The following is a 16,052-nucleotide window of genomic DNA, read 5'->3' as shown; positions in this document are numbered from 1 at the left end:
GGACAAAATTGCTCCTTGTTAAGAATCATTAATTTAGATAATAATAATTAGGAGGAATAGTAAGATCAATTATTAACCCTCAGTAATATTAATTGACACTAATTGCCAGTGATGAATAATTGCAGTGTTTATCCTCGGGCTGTTGCCTCTCTGCAGCTAAGGGACAGGGGCTCTGGCTTTCCCTTTAAGCTACACCTGCTCAGTGCTCTGCTCCCCGGCGCTGCATCCTCACTCAGCCTGTCAACAGAAGGGATCCGCTTCATCCTGCACACATGCAAGCTTCGTGCGGGGCGAGACCTGCCCCAGGTCAAAGCCAAGCACGTAAAAATGCTTGTGCAAAGGGTTGGAGTGTCTGGGGCTGGGGACACTTCGTGTGTTCTTTTCAAAATATTTTTCCCTGTTGGTGATGAATACAAATGGAAAAATAGAGCCCTGCTGATGTCAAACGATGCCTCAGTCCCGATGTGGCGGGGGTGAGGAGCTTTCTCATTCGTGATTCGTGTCAGGCTGTAAACATGTCTCTGTCACAGCGCCAAGCCCAGCAAGCTCTGGGAATGCAGGACCAGCCAGGTACCAGGCATTCAGGGCCCTCGAAGATCAAATGTGCTTTCCAATCCCCCAGTGCTGTGCAGGAGCCAGGTTAATTTAGAACATGGTCTTTAGCCTGGCCAAGTGGGATCCTATGTTTTAAAGACTAAAACTATAATAAAAATGACCAGGTAGTGAATATGCAAAATAATTCAAGCTGCTGGGTAGGTCCTCTTGTTCCTGCCCCTGATAACAGTGGTTTTGCCCCACTCAGGTTTAGCTCCACTTATCTTCTTACAAACTTCCTGTTTTTCTCTGTTGCTGTGGGGACGTCTGGAGAGACTTTGACAAGCCCCCATGCGAAGCCCAGAGCCTTGGTACCTGCAGACCTCACTCCGCCATCCAGGCTCGCATCCTTGCTGGGAAAAGAAACGAGATTTTGCTGATATGACATCGTCTTGGCGAGCCCACGCGGGTGCTTCATGGTTATGTTTTCTATTCTAAGCTCATTCCTACCTTCCAGCCCCCACTGACACCCTGCCCCCACCTCTCCTGGGTCCCCAGGGCCCTGAGCTCGCCCTCCAGTGCTGTGGATGACGGTGGGATTGCAACCAAACTGGGAGCTCCCTGAGGGTGGACTCAGGTCATTTTCTCCTTCTCTGAGTCTCCTTCATTTTGGGGTGAATCTCTCCAGGGTGGGCCAGCAGAGGGCTGGTAAAGAATACGGACCTACTGGGGCAAGAGGTGTCCTGTGGCCGTCACCTCTCTGTGCCCTTGCTATTAGGACAGACACACAGGCTGACTTCAGACAGTGCAAGGAGCTCTGGGGGCTCAGCCTCTCCCTGCTGGGAACGTGGCGTCCCAGCCCAAGGCCAGGGCTGGGTTGGGCACAGTGTCCTGTAATCCTGGTGAATATGCAGCCAGTTCTGTCCCCTTTGCTGGCTCCTGCCTATGCAAACAGCCACCTGTGAAGGGGAGGCGGAGGGTGCGCTGGTGGCGGTGGCAGGAGGGGACAGTGGGGAGAAGCCCAGGCTCACGGAGCGCTGCTGAGATCCCACCATGGATGGCAGGGTGTGGGGCGCCTGTGTCCTCTGCTTGCTGATCCCCTTACAGATCGTGAGTAGCCAGCTCAGACCCCCTGCCCCTCCCGCTGGGCTCTAGATCTGAGCCACAGGGCCATACTGAGGTCCACCTGGAGCCTGGTGGGGGCCCCACTACCCCTCCCCAGTGCAGGAGTCCTGCTACCAAGCAGGCTGTGGCTTGGAGAGCTCCTGATACCAGTGGCTCCTCCTTCCCCTCCCCTCCCCTTCCCGGGCAGCCTGCTCCTCTCTGGGGAGCTCTGACTATTAAAACGCCCTTCCTGGGGCTGAGCTGAGTCTGTCTCTCTGCTGTTTCCCCACGGCCTGTCTGCGCTCTCTGGGGACCACAGGATTTTCTGCCCCAAGACAGTGCCTCCAAGTCTTCTCTTTCTCTAGGCGGTGCATCCCCAGTTCCTCCACATTCCCTCCTCTGACAAGCTCTCCAGAGCCCTCCCTATTCCCAGGACCCCTGGAGCCACACTCCCATTTGGCTGCTTCCTTTGAAGAGGGCGCGGCCAGGGACTGAGTGGGCCTGGGTGGTAAGTGGGGAACAGCTGCTCCCCTCCGGCACCTGGGGCACTCTTCCTCACGTGGCATGCCCTGGGGCCCGAGAAGCTTTCAACAGTCAGATATTGCTTGGAGGCCTAGAATTGCTGGTGAATGGGGTGCCAGGAGGGGAGCCCTCCCTAAATGTGCCACAGTTCCCCAGCATGCTTTCCCAGAGTTAGCGCAAATGATGCAAGGACCAGGACGGGAGACACAGGTAACAGGTAGGAAGCTGTGGCTCCCGGGGGCTCCCAGGATCACATGCGGACTGAGGTCTCCCTCCTCCTCCACTGGTGTGTGTGTGTGTGTGTGGTTGGGACGGTGGGGTGGCGCACCTCCCAGGCACCATGGCGCACCTCCCAGGCACCATGCCGCACCTGCCCCTAGTGCACGGACTTTGGGCTTGAATCCTGGCGCTTTGAAACTAGCTGTGTGACCTGGCCAAGTTCCTCACCCTTCCTGAGCCTCACTCATCTCTCCTGTGAAAGAAGAGATTATCTGCTCGCCAGGGCTGCTGTGCATGGAGAGGTATCTGCCTTGTCAAAGACTGGGAATGAGGTACAACACAGGCAACCTCTGCTGCCCTCCCTTCAGGGCACCTCCTCCCCTCAGGGCACCTCCTCCCCTCGTCTGTGTGCACCCCACACCAAATACTTTATTTTCAGGAGGGGGAACCGAGAGCCTATGGAGTCACTCAGTGACTGGTACCACTGCCAAGGCTAGCACTAAATCCCTGTCTCCCATCCACCACGGACCGCAGGTCAGCCGTGGTCACGGCCAGTGAGGCCAAGGTGTGCAGGGTGGTGGAGTCTCCCCTCAGGGGGAGTGGGGTCCGGTATGTGGGCGGGGTGATCCAGGAGCCCCAGGGAGTAGGGGTGACTCAGCAAGAGCGTTTGGGTTAGTCTTGAACCCCCGGTTCCACCTCTTCCCAACCCTACACTCTCCACCTGTGACCACACGTCTGGGTCATTAGTTGGGCTGCCCTGAATTTTCCTTCCTTTAGGAAGCGCGGGGGCTGTCTGTCTATCCTTTCGGTGGGAGGCTTCCCACTAGCGGCCCCCATTCCTTTGGCCTCAGTGGTTCCCTGGTCAGGCCCTGAGAAGGTGCCCCACGAAGGGACAGGGCTCTGCACATGAGGGAGAAGGAAGGGCAGATGGAGCCCGCAGCCCCCTGAGCGCCCCGGGGTTACTGTGAGGCTGGCTGTGCAAAGAAGTCCTGTATCAGGCTCGCCTGCCCTCCCCATCTTCCCCCTTCTGACAATCAGACTGCTGTTGGGGACATGCGGGGGAAACAAGACAGGCTCTGTTCTGAGATGGCTCCTGGGTCACTGAGTCCTGGAGAGGAAGCCAAGAGATGAATGTGGGGCACCACTAGGTTGGAGACTCAGAACTGGGGCAACAGGTGGAATCTGCAACCTAAGGCCCAGGAGCCCAAGCAGGAGATAGTAGAGCTGAGCTCAAGCTGGATTTTGGGGAACGGGGTCAGCAGGTCAGGACAGGAGTGTTCTCCCCTGCAAGGGCAGGGCTGGTGGGGGTGATCCTACTTTCTGGGTTGGGTCTCCATGTCCTCTCCTAGCCCACCGGCCTGTGGAGAGGTCCTTGTGTCCCTTCCATGTGGTCTCCCACTGTTCAGTGTCCCCACTCTGGTGTTTGAAGTCCCTCCTCTGTGACCCCAGCCCCTGTCTCACCTCCACTGTGCCATTCACCATGCCGGCATCTCTGTGAGAGGACACTAGGGATTAATTAAACACCTGCTGACATGGACTCTGGGCCAGACATGGAGGGCTCGTGTGTACGCGTGTGTGCACGTGTGCGTCTGGTGCAGGTGGGTGTGAGGATGGCCGTGAGCAGGGCTTGCCGCTGACACAGCTCAGGCGCATCTTCCCACTCCCTTCTCTGTGCACATGCTGTTTTCTTTGAATGCTCTTTTCCTCACCATTTTTAAAAAATGCTCCCTTTTCTTCAGGTCCAGCTCAAATGCCACCTCAGTCCCTGTGCCAAGGCCAGCCCCCCACCCCAGTGCCTGTCCTGCCTCTGAGCAGTTTTGTATTGGCTCTATTGGGACCAGGTCTTAGCTTCCTTCCTTGCTCCACTCCTCCCCCGTGAGATCCCTGGGGACAGAAATCTACACTGATTGAACTGGATTTGCATGTTGTAAAGAAGAAAAGTGTGCCGTAGACCATTCACAGTATAAAGAACAAGTCTTATAAAATTGGATTCCCCCACACGTATCCGGGGCTATAGCCCATGGGACAGTCAATGTTGGTTCTTCTCCAGGCTGGGGCAGTGGAAGGGAGAGGTGTTAAGAATTCCTGCCTTTGACTCCCAGCTCCCTGGAGAACGTGTTAAAATGCCAAGTCCTAGATCCAGCCGCAGATCTCTGCATATTCTTGGCTCCATCCCAGTTGGTCTCCAATTGGTTCATGAGACACACTTTCAGAAATATTGCTAGAGGATTCCCAGAAAAAAAGCTTCCCCCACCAGCAGCCTCCAGATATGACTCCCTGTGGTCACGGGGCAGCACCAGGCTCTGGAAAACTAGAACTGCGATCCTTTGTGATTGCTGAGCCACACATCAGGGCAGTTATCCCCCCATCTGTCTATCCTTTACCCACCTGTCCACCCATCGTTATGTGCATGCCCTCATCCTCCACCTGTCCACCCGCCTACGATGCATCCTTGCCTGCGTCCGTCCATCCACATACTTGCCTATCTATTGTATGTAGACACGCCCATGCCACCAGCCAGCCATGCGGTTACCCAGTCTTCCATTCCTTCACCCGTGAATCCACATTCATTTGCTCTTTCACCTCACCCACTCATTCCTTTATCCATCCACCCTTTCAGTTGCTAACCTACCCATTTCCCCACATGCCTTTGTCAGGGTACCTCTGAAAGCAGAGCCCGGGACAAAGACATCTGTGTAGGTAGTTGTATGAGTTTCCTGTCTCTGCTGTAACCGGTTACCGCCAACTTAATGAATTAAAACAATACAAATTTACTGTCTTACAATTCTGGAGGTCGGAAGTCCAAAATGGTTTCCAGTGGATTAGAATCAATGTGTTGGGAGGCCTGCACTCGCTTCTGGAGACTGTAGGGAGAATCCACTTCCTGGCCTGTTCCAGCTTCTCGATGCCGCCTGTGTACCTTGGCTCAGAACCCCTTCCTCCACCTCCAAAGCCAGCAGTGTAGCATCTTCACCTCTCTCTTTCTCTCTCTTACACACACTCACACACACCCCTGCTTCTGTCACCATACCTCCTTATCCGACTCTGACCCTCCTGCCTCCCTCTTATAAAAACCCTCATGGTTATGTTGGGTCCACCCAGATAATCCAGGATAATCTCGAGATCCTTAACTTAAAAACATCTGCAAAGTCTCTTTGTAAGTTTGCATATTCACAGGTTTCCGGGATTTAGATCTGGACATTTGTGGGGAGCGGGGAGCATTATTGTGTCTACCAAAGTACTTTATGCAGAGCTGTTTTCAGGGAACCAGAGTGCAGCGCAGGGGAGTAAAACAAGGAAAAGAGGCCATTATATATGGATGTGGATGTGTTACTGAGTTGGCCATCTCCGTGAGACTCTGCAGACCTTTGTTTAATGTGTCTCAGAACTTACTTCCACGAGATGAAAAGAGGAAGCCTCCATCCAAATCTCTATCTGTCTTCCCTCCCTCCCTGCCTTCTGTCCAAACAGCCATTAAGTGCACTTGTAAGTACCGTGAGCTGGGCGCTGTGCTTAGGACCAGGGCCACAGAAATGAGTCAAGCCTTGTCACTATCCTCAGGTTGTGTGCCCAGCAAACCCAGAAGGAGCATGCATTTGGCTTGGTTCATCCCATGACCTCTCTCCTGCAGGTATTGGGCCAGGTGCTCCCAGAGTGTGACTTCATCTCCCAGCTGAGAGAGGAGGAGCGTGCCTGTCTGCAAGCAGCAGGGGGCAAGCCCAACATCACCTCAGGTGTGGGGCTTGGGAGGGAGGAGGAGGTGGTTTCTTAGGTTCCTTTATCTCCTCCAGCCTCACCACTCAGGATAGTGGACAAGCCCGTCCCTGGGCTGAGTCTGCTCTGCTCCCACCTGGCTGTCTAGGCTGCCCTAGGACCTGGGATGGGCTGCTGTGCTGGCCAACGGCAGATTCCAGCGAGTGGGTAACCCTCCCCTGTCCGGCTTTCTTCTCTCACTTCAGCTCTGAGCCAGGTGAGGGGTGCTGGGTGTGGCGGTGGGGCTGGCAGTGGGGGTGGAGGTCGGGTGGTTCCATCTGGTGGTGGCGGAATATGGTAGACACATCTCTGGCTTTGGGTCAGGCAGACCTGGATTTTAGCACCACCATCCCCCTTTCCCTCTTCCAGTGTGACCTTGGGCAAGTCAGTCTCCCTCCTGGCCCTCAGCTTCCTGACCTGTGACCTGGGGAAGACAAGAGCAGTAACCGCACGGAGGGGGAGGGTTAGTGATCAGAGCATGGCAGTGCTTACTCTGGGCCTAGCACCAAATGGATGCTCTCTGGATGTCAGCAGGAGAGCTGGCTGTGGGGGTGGAGGGGACAGAGACCATCTGACTGCTAAGATGCTCCCAGCTGCCTCGTGGGAGGTGGGTGGAAGGGCACCCTCTGCTCTGTCTCACCTCCTCTGCCTGGGTGTCTGGGGTGGACAGTCCCTCCAAGGGCAGAGAGGGCCTCCTTCCTCCCCACTGCCTGTAGGATGTGGGGGCCTAACTCGCTGGTCTGCTCCTCAAGGGAACTATTCTCTCAATCAACAGATGGTGAGTCCGAGGACAGAGAGAAAGTTCCCAGAATGTGTCCCAAGCAGGCTGGACCTGGACCCCTGGCCTCTGGGGAGAAGGCTCCCCTTCTCTGCTGCCGAGAGGGGCTGTCTGTGACCTGCCAGGGTCACCCTTCAGCTCCCCCATCTCTCCCAGGGAGTGGGCAGTTGTCCTGATCAGCCTCTGCTTCTCCATCTCTGCTTGTCTCCTAGGGGCCGTGAAGCGGGATTGCACCATCACGGGCTGGTCGGAGCCCTTCCCGCCTTATCCTGAGGCCTGCCCTGTACCCTTGGATCTACTGACTGAGGAGGTGAGAGGCTCCTGGTGTCTTAGATTAGGGTCGCCATGGTTGTTTGTACAGGTTGTTTGTACAGGTAGGGGCCACCACTGCCATTGCAGCCAGCAGGTTGGAATATTAATTATAGCTCATTTCTGGAAGATGACAGCATCTGGAAGATCGGGGTCTTTTGTTAATTTGCTTAAGGATAACAGGTGGGCCATGTTGCTTAGGAGGAAGAGGGGAGGCAGAGGGCAGAGTGGGAGATGTGCTGGCCACCATCTCCTTGGGGTACCCTCTCTGTGCCCACGCCTCTGGGCAGGGAGCTTGGAGTGGTTCTGAGAAGCAAAAGTTCCTAATGGTCCTGGGCAAGCTTCTTGCCCTCTCTGGTCCTCAGTCCAGAGTGGTGTGCACAGTTGTGGGCAAGTGAGGGGGACTGAAGCCCAGGGTGATGGCAGTGACCCTCATCTAGCCGGCACCCCCCACAGTTTTGAGTTGAGCAGGGCCTTTCACACCCATTACCCTGAATCTCTTTCCCCAGCCCTGAAGGGAAAGCATGAGTCTGACCACTTTTCAGATAAAAAGACTTGAGTCAGAGAGGGGAGGGATTGTCTACGTCCTCAGGGAGCTGGGTTCTCGCTCCCTTCCCTCAACCCACACCTTCTGTCTCTGTCTCCGGGGTCCTTGCTGGACTTTGATTGACCCAAATACTTGGTCATGAAAAGAGCTTTTCCTCGCACCTGTCCCTGGCTGTCCCCTTTGTTTGGGGACGTCATGTTCTCAAGCTGGTGAGCTAGCTGGATGTCAATAAACAAGCCCGACTTCTTCCCGGGCTTCATCACTCCCCAGGGATGTGCAGCTTCTGTGGCAGCCTCTCCCCACCCCCGGAACAGCAGTAGGGAGAGTTAAGCCCCCTGCCCCTTCCCTCACCAGCCGACAGGCTGTAACAAACACCAGTTCCTAGAGGGAGCTTGCCGTGTCCCCATGGACAGCCCTGCCCCACTGTGAGCAGGTTCTGGGTAGAATCGAAAGCTTCACCTTCTTGACGGTCAAGCCTCCTTTTCCTCAAAGGCCCAGTGGCTGAGATCCCCTCCTCTCCACCCTCCCCAGAAATCCTACTTCTCCACCGTGAGGATCGTCTACACCCTGGGCCACAGCGTCTCTGCCGTGGCCCTCCTCGTGGCCATCGCCATCCTGGTGACTCTCAGGTTCGCCATCCCCATCCTGCCTCCCGGTCATCCACAGCACTAAACCTGAATCCTTGCCTGGATGCTCAAGACGTTCCCAGATCTGGCGCCAGGGCCGTTTTTAACCTTTCCTTTCCCTTTCCCCTCGAGGAGACCCACCCCTTAGCACTCCAGGACGGGCTCCCACCTCTGCACCTTTGCTCGTGTGGGAACTTTATTTGCTTGGAATGCCTGCCTCCTTCTTTCTCAATGTCTTCATGTCTGTCAAAATTCAAAACTCAGCTCTCATCTGCCTTAAGAAACCTCACTGTCACTTCCATGAAGCCTTCTTGACTATTTCAACCCTTTGACTTTTGCCCCTCTTAAGCCCCCCTAACTTCTGAGTCCGATCCCCCAGCCTGGCCTGTGCTGTGAGCCTCATCTCTCTGATCATCCAGGAGGCTCTCCTGGGTAGAACCCTGTCGTTTCTGCTCTGTCCTCCAGACTATGAACTCCCTGAAGGCAGGGACTGCTACCCTCTGTCCCCTCACCTACACTGAGCCCAGCTACCTTGCAAGGCTAAAGCTGAAGCCCCAAGTTCAACTTGGTCCAATCCAGCCTGATCCAATCCAATCCAAGTCAATTTAGTTCACCTCCCGCCCTGCTCAGCCTCCCCAAGCCTGCTGTAAGCACCCCAGAATCCCCTCTCCTACCTTTCCCCCTGTCCCCTCCAGGAGGCTTCACTGCCCCAGGAACTACATCCACACCCAGCTGTTCACCACCTTTATCCTCAAGGCGGGAGCTGTGTTCCTGAAAGATGCCACCCTCTTTCACAGCGAGAACACCGACCACTGCAGCTTCTCCACTGTAACAGTCGTGGTTGGGGGTGCTGGTGCGGGTCGGGGAGGCGATGTTGGGTTAGAGACATAGATGTGCCCGCAGGTGCCTGTCCAGTCCTGTGGGCTGACCCTGGGCTCCGGCTTTGCCAATGACTGGGCAGGAATGCACCCCTCCCCCTCCCCACCCCTCTTTGGGTCAAGTCCTGAATCGTCCTGCCGCTTCCTGGACTGTGGGGCCCATCCACATCACTTCCCTTGTTCCACTCTCCCCTCCAGTCTGTCTTCCCATTCCAGGCCCCCTTCCCTACTCCCACCTGGACCACCCTTCACTCCACCCAGCCCTTTCACTTCACACCTCCCCTGGGCACTGTCTGTCTGTGTGCGTGCGGGTATGTGAGGGGCCGGGCAGAGCCAGGTCTCTCCCTCAGGAAGCGCCCAGGGTGCCTAGGCCCTGTTGCCCCAGATGATGGGACCACCAGGTCGAGGGAGCTGGGAGCTGAGAGCTGGGAGGGAGCAGGAGAGGGGGCTTCAGGGAGGAGGTGGCTTTGGAGCCGACTCCAAAACTACAGCAGCAATGATAGGGAGGGAGGAGGGAGGAGGGAGGACCAGGCGAACCAGATCTCACAGACAGGATAAGCTGGGGCAGGTCCAAGACACGGACCTGTTAATAATAGGGGTGAGAAAGTGGGTGAATGAGAGGAGACCAAAAATAAAGGAAGCCGGGCAGACCGTGGAGTTCCAGCACTTAACAGGGACTCCAACCCTGAGCTGGAAATGAACAGATATATAAATGAACAAACCAACAGATGAACTTCATTCATTAATGAAAGAAATAACAATAATAATTATATCAAGCACTGATGCGCCAGGCATTACACTGCTTTACATGTATTATCTCCTTTTATTTCCTACATACATCCCCTTTTAGTCCCATGTATAGGTGAGGGATAATTGGCGATGTCACACAGCTGCTGCGTGGTGGGAGTGGGACCAAGCCTGGGCCACCTGAGCTCAGAGGCGATGCCCCTCACCGCCAGCAGATGAGCGAATAAATGAATGCGCGCATGGGTACATGCGTGTATGTTTGCAGGAAGGAGCCACATATGAATAAATGGTGTTTCACATCCTTGGCCCTAGGGATTGGCCTGAGCTCAGGAGGGATGGGGTAATAGTAAACAAAGTAGCATTTCCATTTAATCCTTATGATGAGGCCATGAGCTACGTATTGGAAGTTTTTCCTTTTACAGATGAAAAGCTTAGGCATGGGGAGGTTATCCAGATTGTAAACTTGAACCTAGGCTGTCCGGATCCCAGGACTGTGCTCTTAACCACCGCAGGTCCTGGGGATTCGGGGCCTGGGTCGGGTAGGGGAGATGAGGGGTCTCCGATGGTGTCCCGGTTCTGAAGCACCCAGGTCCCCGGCCCGCAGGTTCTGTGCAAGGTCTCTGTGGCCACCTCTCATTTCGCCACCATGACCAACTTCAGCTGGCTGCTGGCAGAAGCTGTCTACCTGACCTGCCTCTTGGCCTCCACGTCGCCCAGCACATGGAGAGCTTTCTGGTGGCTGGTTCTTGCTGGCTGGGGTGAGCACTGAGGGCTGGATTGGGCACTGTGGGGGGCGGGTGGGTGGGGGGCTGGGGATGCCCAGGGAGCTCAGCTCACGCATGATGACCCCAAGGCCCAGAGAGGGGAAGGACAGCCTGCAGTCCTACAGCAAGTGTTGGAGGTCCGGGCCAGGTCCCCGGCCTCTGGGTTCTTGTTTGGTCCCACCTTCACAGAGCCCTGTGTGGCTGGCAGTGGCAGTGGCAGTTGGAGGTGGGGCAAGATGCAGACTCCTTACTCGTGTCTTTTCTGTACCCTCACAGGCCTTCCCCTGTTCTTCACCAGCACATGGGTGGGTTGCAAGTTGGCCTTTGAGGATGTTGCGTGAGTCTGCGGGATCCCCTCATCGCAACTGCACCGGGTCCCCGTGGGCATGGACAGAACACTCGGGCAGCATGGCTTTTGTCCAAGCTAGGGCAAGGAGGAGCCCCCGGTGTGCTCTCAGAGAGCTCCAAAGCTTGAGTAGGGGTTGGAGACGCAGTCTGTGGATTGCACAGAAGGGGCATGAGCCCAGGTAGGAAGAGGGTACAGAGTCCCAGGGCTCCAGGGCTCAGTAGGTAGGGGGCTGTGAGTTGGGGCCCTCTGGAACAGGAAAGTGTTGCAAGAAGGCAGCAAACAGACTGACTTTTGAGAAGCTCATCCATCTCAGTGGAGAGAAAGGGTGAGCCCAGCATGGACTGGGAGAGCCCCTTTGGAAAGGGCCTAAATGTCTGAGAGACAAGATAAGGCTGGACGGGAGTGGGGTGAGGTTAGAAGGCTTGAATTCCAGAGGGAGGAGCCTGGTGAGAGGAGAGGAGGGAGGGGCATGGGTACCCCAGAAAAGGGCTATCCAGCAACTGAGCTCTTGCACCCCACAACCCCCACCCACCCCCATCAGTCCTGGCCTGTCCTCTCCCCAGGTGCTGGGACCTGGATGACAGCTCCCCCTACTGGTGGATCATCAAAGGACCCATCGTCTTTTCTGTTGGGGTCAGTGCCTGGGACCAGTGTCCTCTGTTTTATTCAGCCAGCCTCCCTTGTCCACCAAACCCCTACCTGCTCCCACACAGAAGACAGGGAAGCCAGCGCTAGTTTGCATGGCCTGGGTGAATATACACATTTTTCTCAATTTTGCAGTTGTGTAAATTGAAGACCACATGTTTTGTTCCAGAGAAGAGCCTGATTGTTGCTGGAGGCAGGATGGCAAGGCCTGATCTCCTACCCCTCTAGTCCCAGGACTGGAAATAGAAGGGGACCCTGAGCCCCCGAGACCCTGGGCTCCACATAGGAACTCCCAGTCTCCAGGCAACAAGATCTACAGCAATGATCTGCACATCCCTGCCTCTCAAGGATGTAGGGTTTCTAGTCCCTAAAGAGGTCCCACCCCAGCCATTTGGGTCACCCTTGACCCTTGCCTTCCACCTTCTTCCTGTGCCTCTTTTTCCAGGTGAACTTTGGGCTTTTTCTCAATATTATCCGCATTCTGCTGAGGAAACTGGAGCCAGCTCAGGGTAGCCTCCACACCCCACCTCAGTACTGGTAATGTGTGTATGTTTATGTGTGTGTGTGAGTGTTTTGGGGGATTCTGGGGACATAACTGGAGCAGGAGTCAGCATGATTCTTTTTTATTCGCAATTAGGCATTCATGATCCTGGTCCTGTGTCTCTCCCCATGTCCCCAGAGAAAGGATAGATTTGGTCCCTGCCCCCTGGGAGATCACAGTACAGGAAGGGTGGAGGCTCCAAACAGCCAGTTACTAAGCCAAGTAGGCCGATGAGTGCTGGAATCAATTTCTACAGGAGCCTCCTTAGAAGGAGGTCCTTTCTAAATGGATGGTGAGATTGGAGTACAGTCAGGGAAGACTTCCTGGAGGAAGTGTCTTTAAACTAGACTTTGAAAGATGCATAGACTTGACTGGAATAAGTTGAGACAAGAGCATTTAGCAGGGGGAACAGCAGAATCCAGAGGCCGGGAGAAAGGAAGCCCAGGGTGCATGTGGGGAGTTCTCTGGGGTGTCTAGAGTTGATATGGGGGAACGGAAGGGAAGTAAAGGTAGGGAGGGGGCATGTGAGAGTGTCTGATTCCAGCCTTGAGAGTCTAGGGCTTGTCTTCTTCTGCAGGCGTCTCTCCAAGTCTACCCTTCTCCTTATCCCACTGTTTGGAATTCACTACATCATCTTCAACTTCCTGCCTGATAGTGTGGGCCTGGTCATTCGCCTACCCCTGGAGCTGGGGCTGGGCTCCTTCCAGGTGAGGCCCCCACAGCACTCACTCCTTCCCTCTGAGTCCTTGGGCAGGAGGGCAGTGCCGCTGCCCACAGGCTTGGTTGACTTCATGGTAGGGCGAGGGTGACCAGGCTGGTTATACTTCCTTCCGGCCACTCATCCGTCTATTCATTTATCCATCTGTCTATTTTTATTCCATCTATCCATTTCTCTGTTCATTCAACTATCCCTGCACGCATCTACCCATCCATCCACCTATTCATTATCCATCTATTCATCCATCCATCCATCTAATCTATTCAGCATTTACTGGGCACCCATCATGTGCCAGGCTTTTGCTCAATCCTGGGGAATGCAGAAATAAAGAAAATCAGAGAAACAGGACAACAGGGCCAACAGTACAGCCTTGGCAGGCTTGCTATGACAATTACATGTGACAACATGCCTGGCACATAGTAAATGATGAATGTCTGCTATCCCTGTTTCCAAAGACCTGGCCCAAGTCACAGCCTGGATGTGGGAAGGGGAGAAGGTAGTGGAAGACTGTGGACACCTTGAGGCCAGGCCCAGGTGACACGGTCCTTTCTCTTTGGCACCACAGGGTTTCATTGTTGCCATCCTGTACTGCTTCCTCAACCAAGAGGTATGTGACTCCTCAGGCCTTCCTCATTGGTTAAGCCTTCCCTTCCACCAGTCCTAAGGCTGCCTCTATCCTGCCCAGACCCTGTAAATCCCAGCTCAGCCCAAACCTTCAGTCCTGCGATCCTCTGTGGGAGTCTGTCCTGAGTTTCTGGATCAAGCTGAACCTGAATGCTTCCTGTAAACATCTTTTATCCACCCCTCCTCTGGACTGGGCCAAGACTACTGTCCATTCAGCAAGGGGTGGAGAAGATCTCTCTAGAATCAGAAGAGGGATCCATGAGTGGGCTAAAAGGATCCCTCAATTCTGTGTTCCTAAAATTGAACAAAAGGGAGAGTGGGGGAGGGAATGAGGCAGCTCTTGGAGAGACAGAGAGAAGACACAGAGGAACCAAGAAAGTCAGAGACAGACATACAAAGCTAGGGAAATAGATTCCGATGCAGAGACAGGGCAGAAGATGGAGAGCAGAGCAGGGACCCTGAGAGAGAGCACCAGTGAGAGAGACGCAGAGACAGAACAGCCAGAACAGGTGGGCAAGCACGAACAGACGGATACATGGTGCTGGTGCACTTGTAGGAGGGAAAGATGGCAGAGAGGAGCACATTAAAGCGTCCTGCTCAGAAGACACCTTGCATTTTTCCCTTAGGACAGACTTGCTTTGTGGGGAGAAGTGAGAGAATTTAACTCAGTGTCCCAGACAACCAGGCCCTGCCGCTGTGTGCACAGGCAGAGTCACGGGCTCCCTCTGGTGGCCACGGACTTGCCGTGGGCTCTGTGTTCTGCTGGAGACGAGACTAAGCCCCTTCTCCCCACCCTTCCCGGCTGCTATGGAGCTTTGCTCCCAGCTTTCCCACCACCTCTGTCTCTGATTGGCTTCCTCCCCTTGGACACTCTTTGCTCCCACCCTAGCCTCTCTGTGTCTCCTGCCGCGTTATCTGGTGTCTAGGTGCAGACACAGGACTGCAGTATCTGACTGAGTGGCTCATGGGCTCTGGGGGATGCTGGGAGGGGTGAGGAACAGACCTGGATGAGGCAGAAGGGTCTGGAAAAGGGGATTCGACAGAACTGTGAAGGGATCTGTCCCAGGAAGCAAGTTTGGGGACCAGACAGTTACATGCCTCTGGAGACAGGGAGCTTACTACCTATCAGTGGTGCTTTCTGTTGCCAGACAGCTCACCTTTATGTTGAACAGATATTTGTCTCTCACCACAGCCTAGTTTAGCTCTGTCAGAAATGTCACAGCCTCTCATCCCCCCTCCGCCTCCAGCAGCCCCTTGGAGAGGAGAAGATACAGACATTCTCTGCCCCCCCTCCAAATGGCTTTTCTTTCGGTTACTCTCAGTCCCCTCAACTGCAGCTTCACAAGCAGTTCTGGAGGCCTCTCTTCCTTCAAGTCATGCCCTCTGGACAGGTTCCCAGTGGCCACCATTCAGCTCAGTGGGCAGGAGCAGGACTGAACCCCAGAGCAGGGGATGGTCTAAACTATTTGGGGGAGGACATAACAGTTTTTTGGCCAGAAACTCAAGATAGCGCCCATAAATGTCTTAAACTGGGCCTAGACAAAGGCAGCGCTAAAAGATAGAGAAAGGAGCCAAAGGGAATGATCAGAAATACTCACAGGAAGAGGAAGTAGTACCCTCCAGAGGCAGTACTTAGCAGTGGCTGTGGCTTCTCCTGCCCCAGGAATGCCTGTCTCTGTTTTTCCTGCATGGTCTCTCCCTGCACTCTCAGCCCTTCTGGAGTTGAGTAAAGAACTGGCAGTGGGACCCCCCTAACATCCTCCTCTTGTCCTTGGAGGTGAGGACTGAGATCTCGCGGAGATGGCGTGGCCATGATCCTGAACTTTTGCCACCCCGGAGGACTCATGCCAAGGGGACGATACCTTCCCGTGCAAGGGTGAAGGTGCTGACATCTGTGTGTTAGGCTGGCCACATCACTCGACTGGAGTCCACGCCTGAATTTGGGCAGCTACCTGGGTCCACCGCCCTCCAGAGGAGTGGGACCAGCACCCCTTTAGGAATCCTCAGTTCATGCCCCGACCCAAGCTGCTGCCCAGCCCCAGGCAGGGGTGGCCCTTCCTCCCTGTCCTGCCCCTGACTCTTTCTGCTTGGGTCCCTGTGTGTCTACCTCTGACTTCCTTGGTTCCTCTGTCTCTGTTCTTCTCATGTTCCCCCTCCTAGAGTTTGGGCCATAGCCCAAGGCCAGAGGAGCCAATAAATGTGTAAATGAATAGATACATGTTGGAGTGAATCCAAGCGCCCCCACCGCGGGGGGGGGGGTCTACCACCTTTACTTGGACCTCTGGTGCAGACGGGCAGTGATCGTGCCTCATGTGACATTGTCATCCTTTGTGGGAGAATCCTCTTATTGAATTCATGTTAAAATGTATTCTCTTTTGTCTCTACCCCTCCTCC

At 54.9% G+C, this 16,052-nt stretch overlaps 1 protein-coding gene across 1 annotated transcript; it reads left to right on the top strand.

Annotated features, from left to right (window-relative positions):
- The first annotated feature begins 1,587 nt into the window (after positions 1 to 1,587).
- On the top strand, positions 1,588 to 15,788 carry GHRHR (growth hormone releasing hormone receptor). The gene is made up of 13 exons (XM_010988050.3): positions 1,588 to 1,644; positions 6,011 to 6,113; positions 6,242 to 6,349; positions 7,123 to 7,220; positions 8,298 to 8,395; positions 9,088 to 9,220; positions 10,622 to 10,775; positions 11,058 to 11,118; positions 11,694 to 11,763; positions 12,221 to 12,312; positions 12,894 to 13,023; positions 13,600 to 13,641; positions 15,436 to 15,788. The coding sequence occupies exons 1-13, from the start codon at positions 1,588 to 1,590 to the stop codon at positions 15,559 to 15,561; spliced, it is 1,272 nt and encodes a 423-aa protein (XP_010986352.2). The 3' UTR covers positions 15,562 to 15,788.
- The last annotated feature ends 264 nt before the right edge of the window (positions 15,789 to 16,052 follow it).

This window comes from Camelus dromedarius, chromosome 7 (genome assembly GCF_036321535.1).
Source record: "Camelus dromedarius isolate mCamDro1 chromosome 7, mCamDro1.pat, whole genome shotgun sequence".
NCBI lineage: Eukaryota > Metazoa > Chordata > Mammalia > Artiodactyla > Camelidae > Camelus > Camelus dromedarius.
The sequence above is the reverse complement of the archived record's forward strand: the minus strand, read 5'-3'. Positions and strand labels throughout refer to the sequence as shown.

Coding starts and splice junctions, on each gene's coding strand:
- GHRHR (XM_010988050.3), top strand. CDS start 1,588: ATGGATGGCAGGGTGTGGGGCGCCTGTGTCCTCTGCTTGCTGATCCCC. Junction 8,396..9,087: donor GCCATCCTGGTGACTCTCAG/GTTCGCCATCCC, acceptor TGTCCCCTCCAG/GAGGCTTCACTGCCCCAGGA. Junction 10,776..11,057: donor GCTGGTTCTTGCTGGCTGGG/GTGAGCACTGAG, acceptor GTACCCTCACAG/GCCTTCCCCTGTTCTTCACC.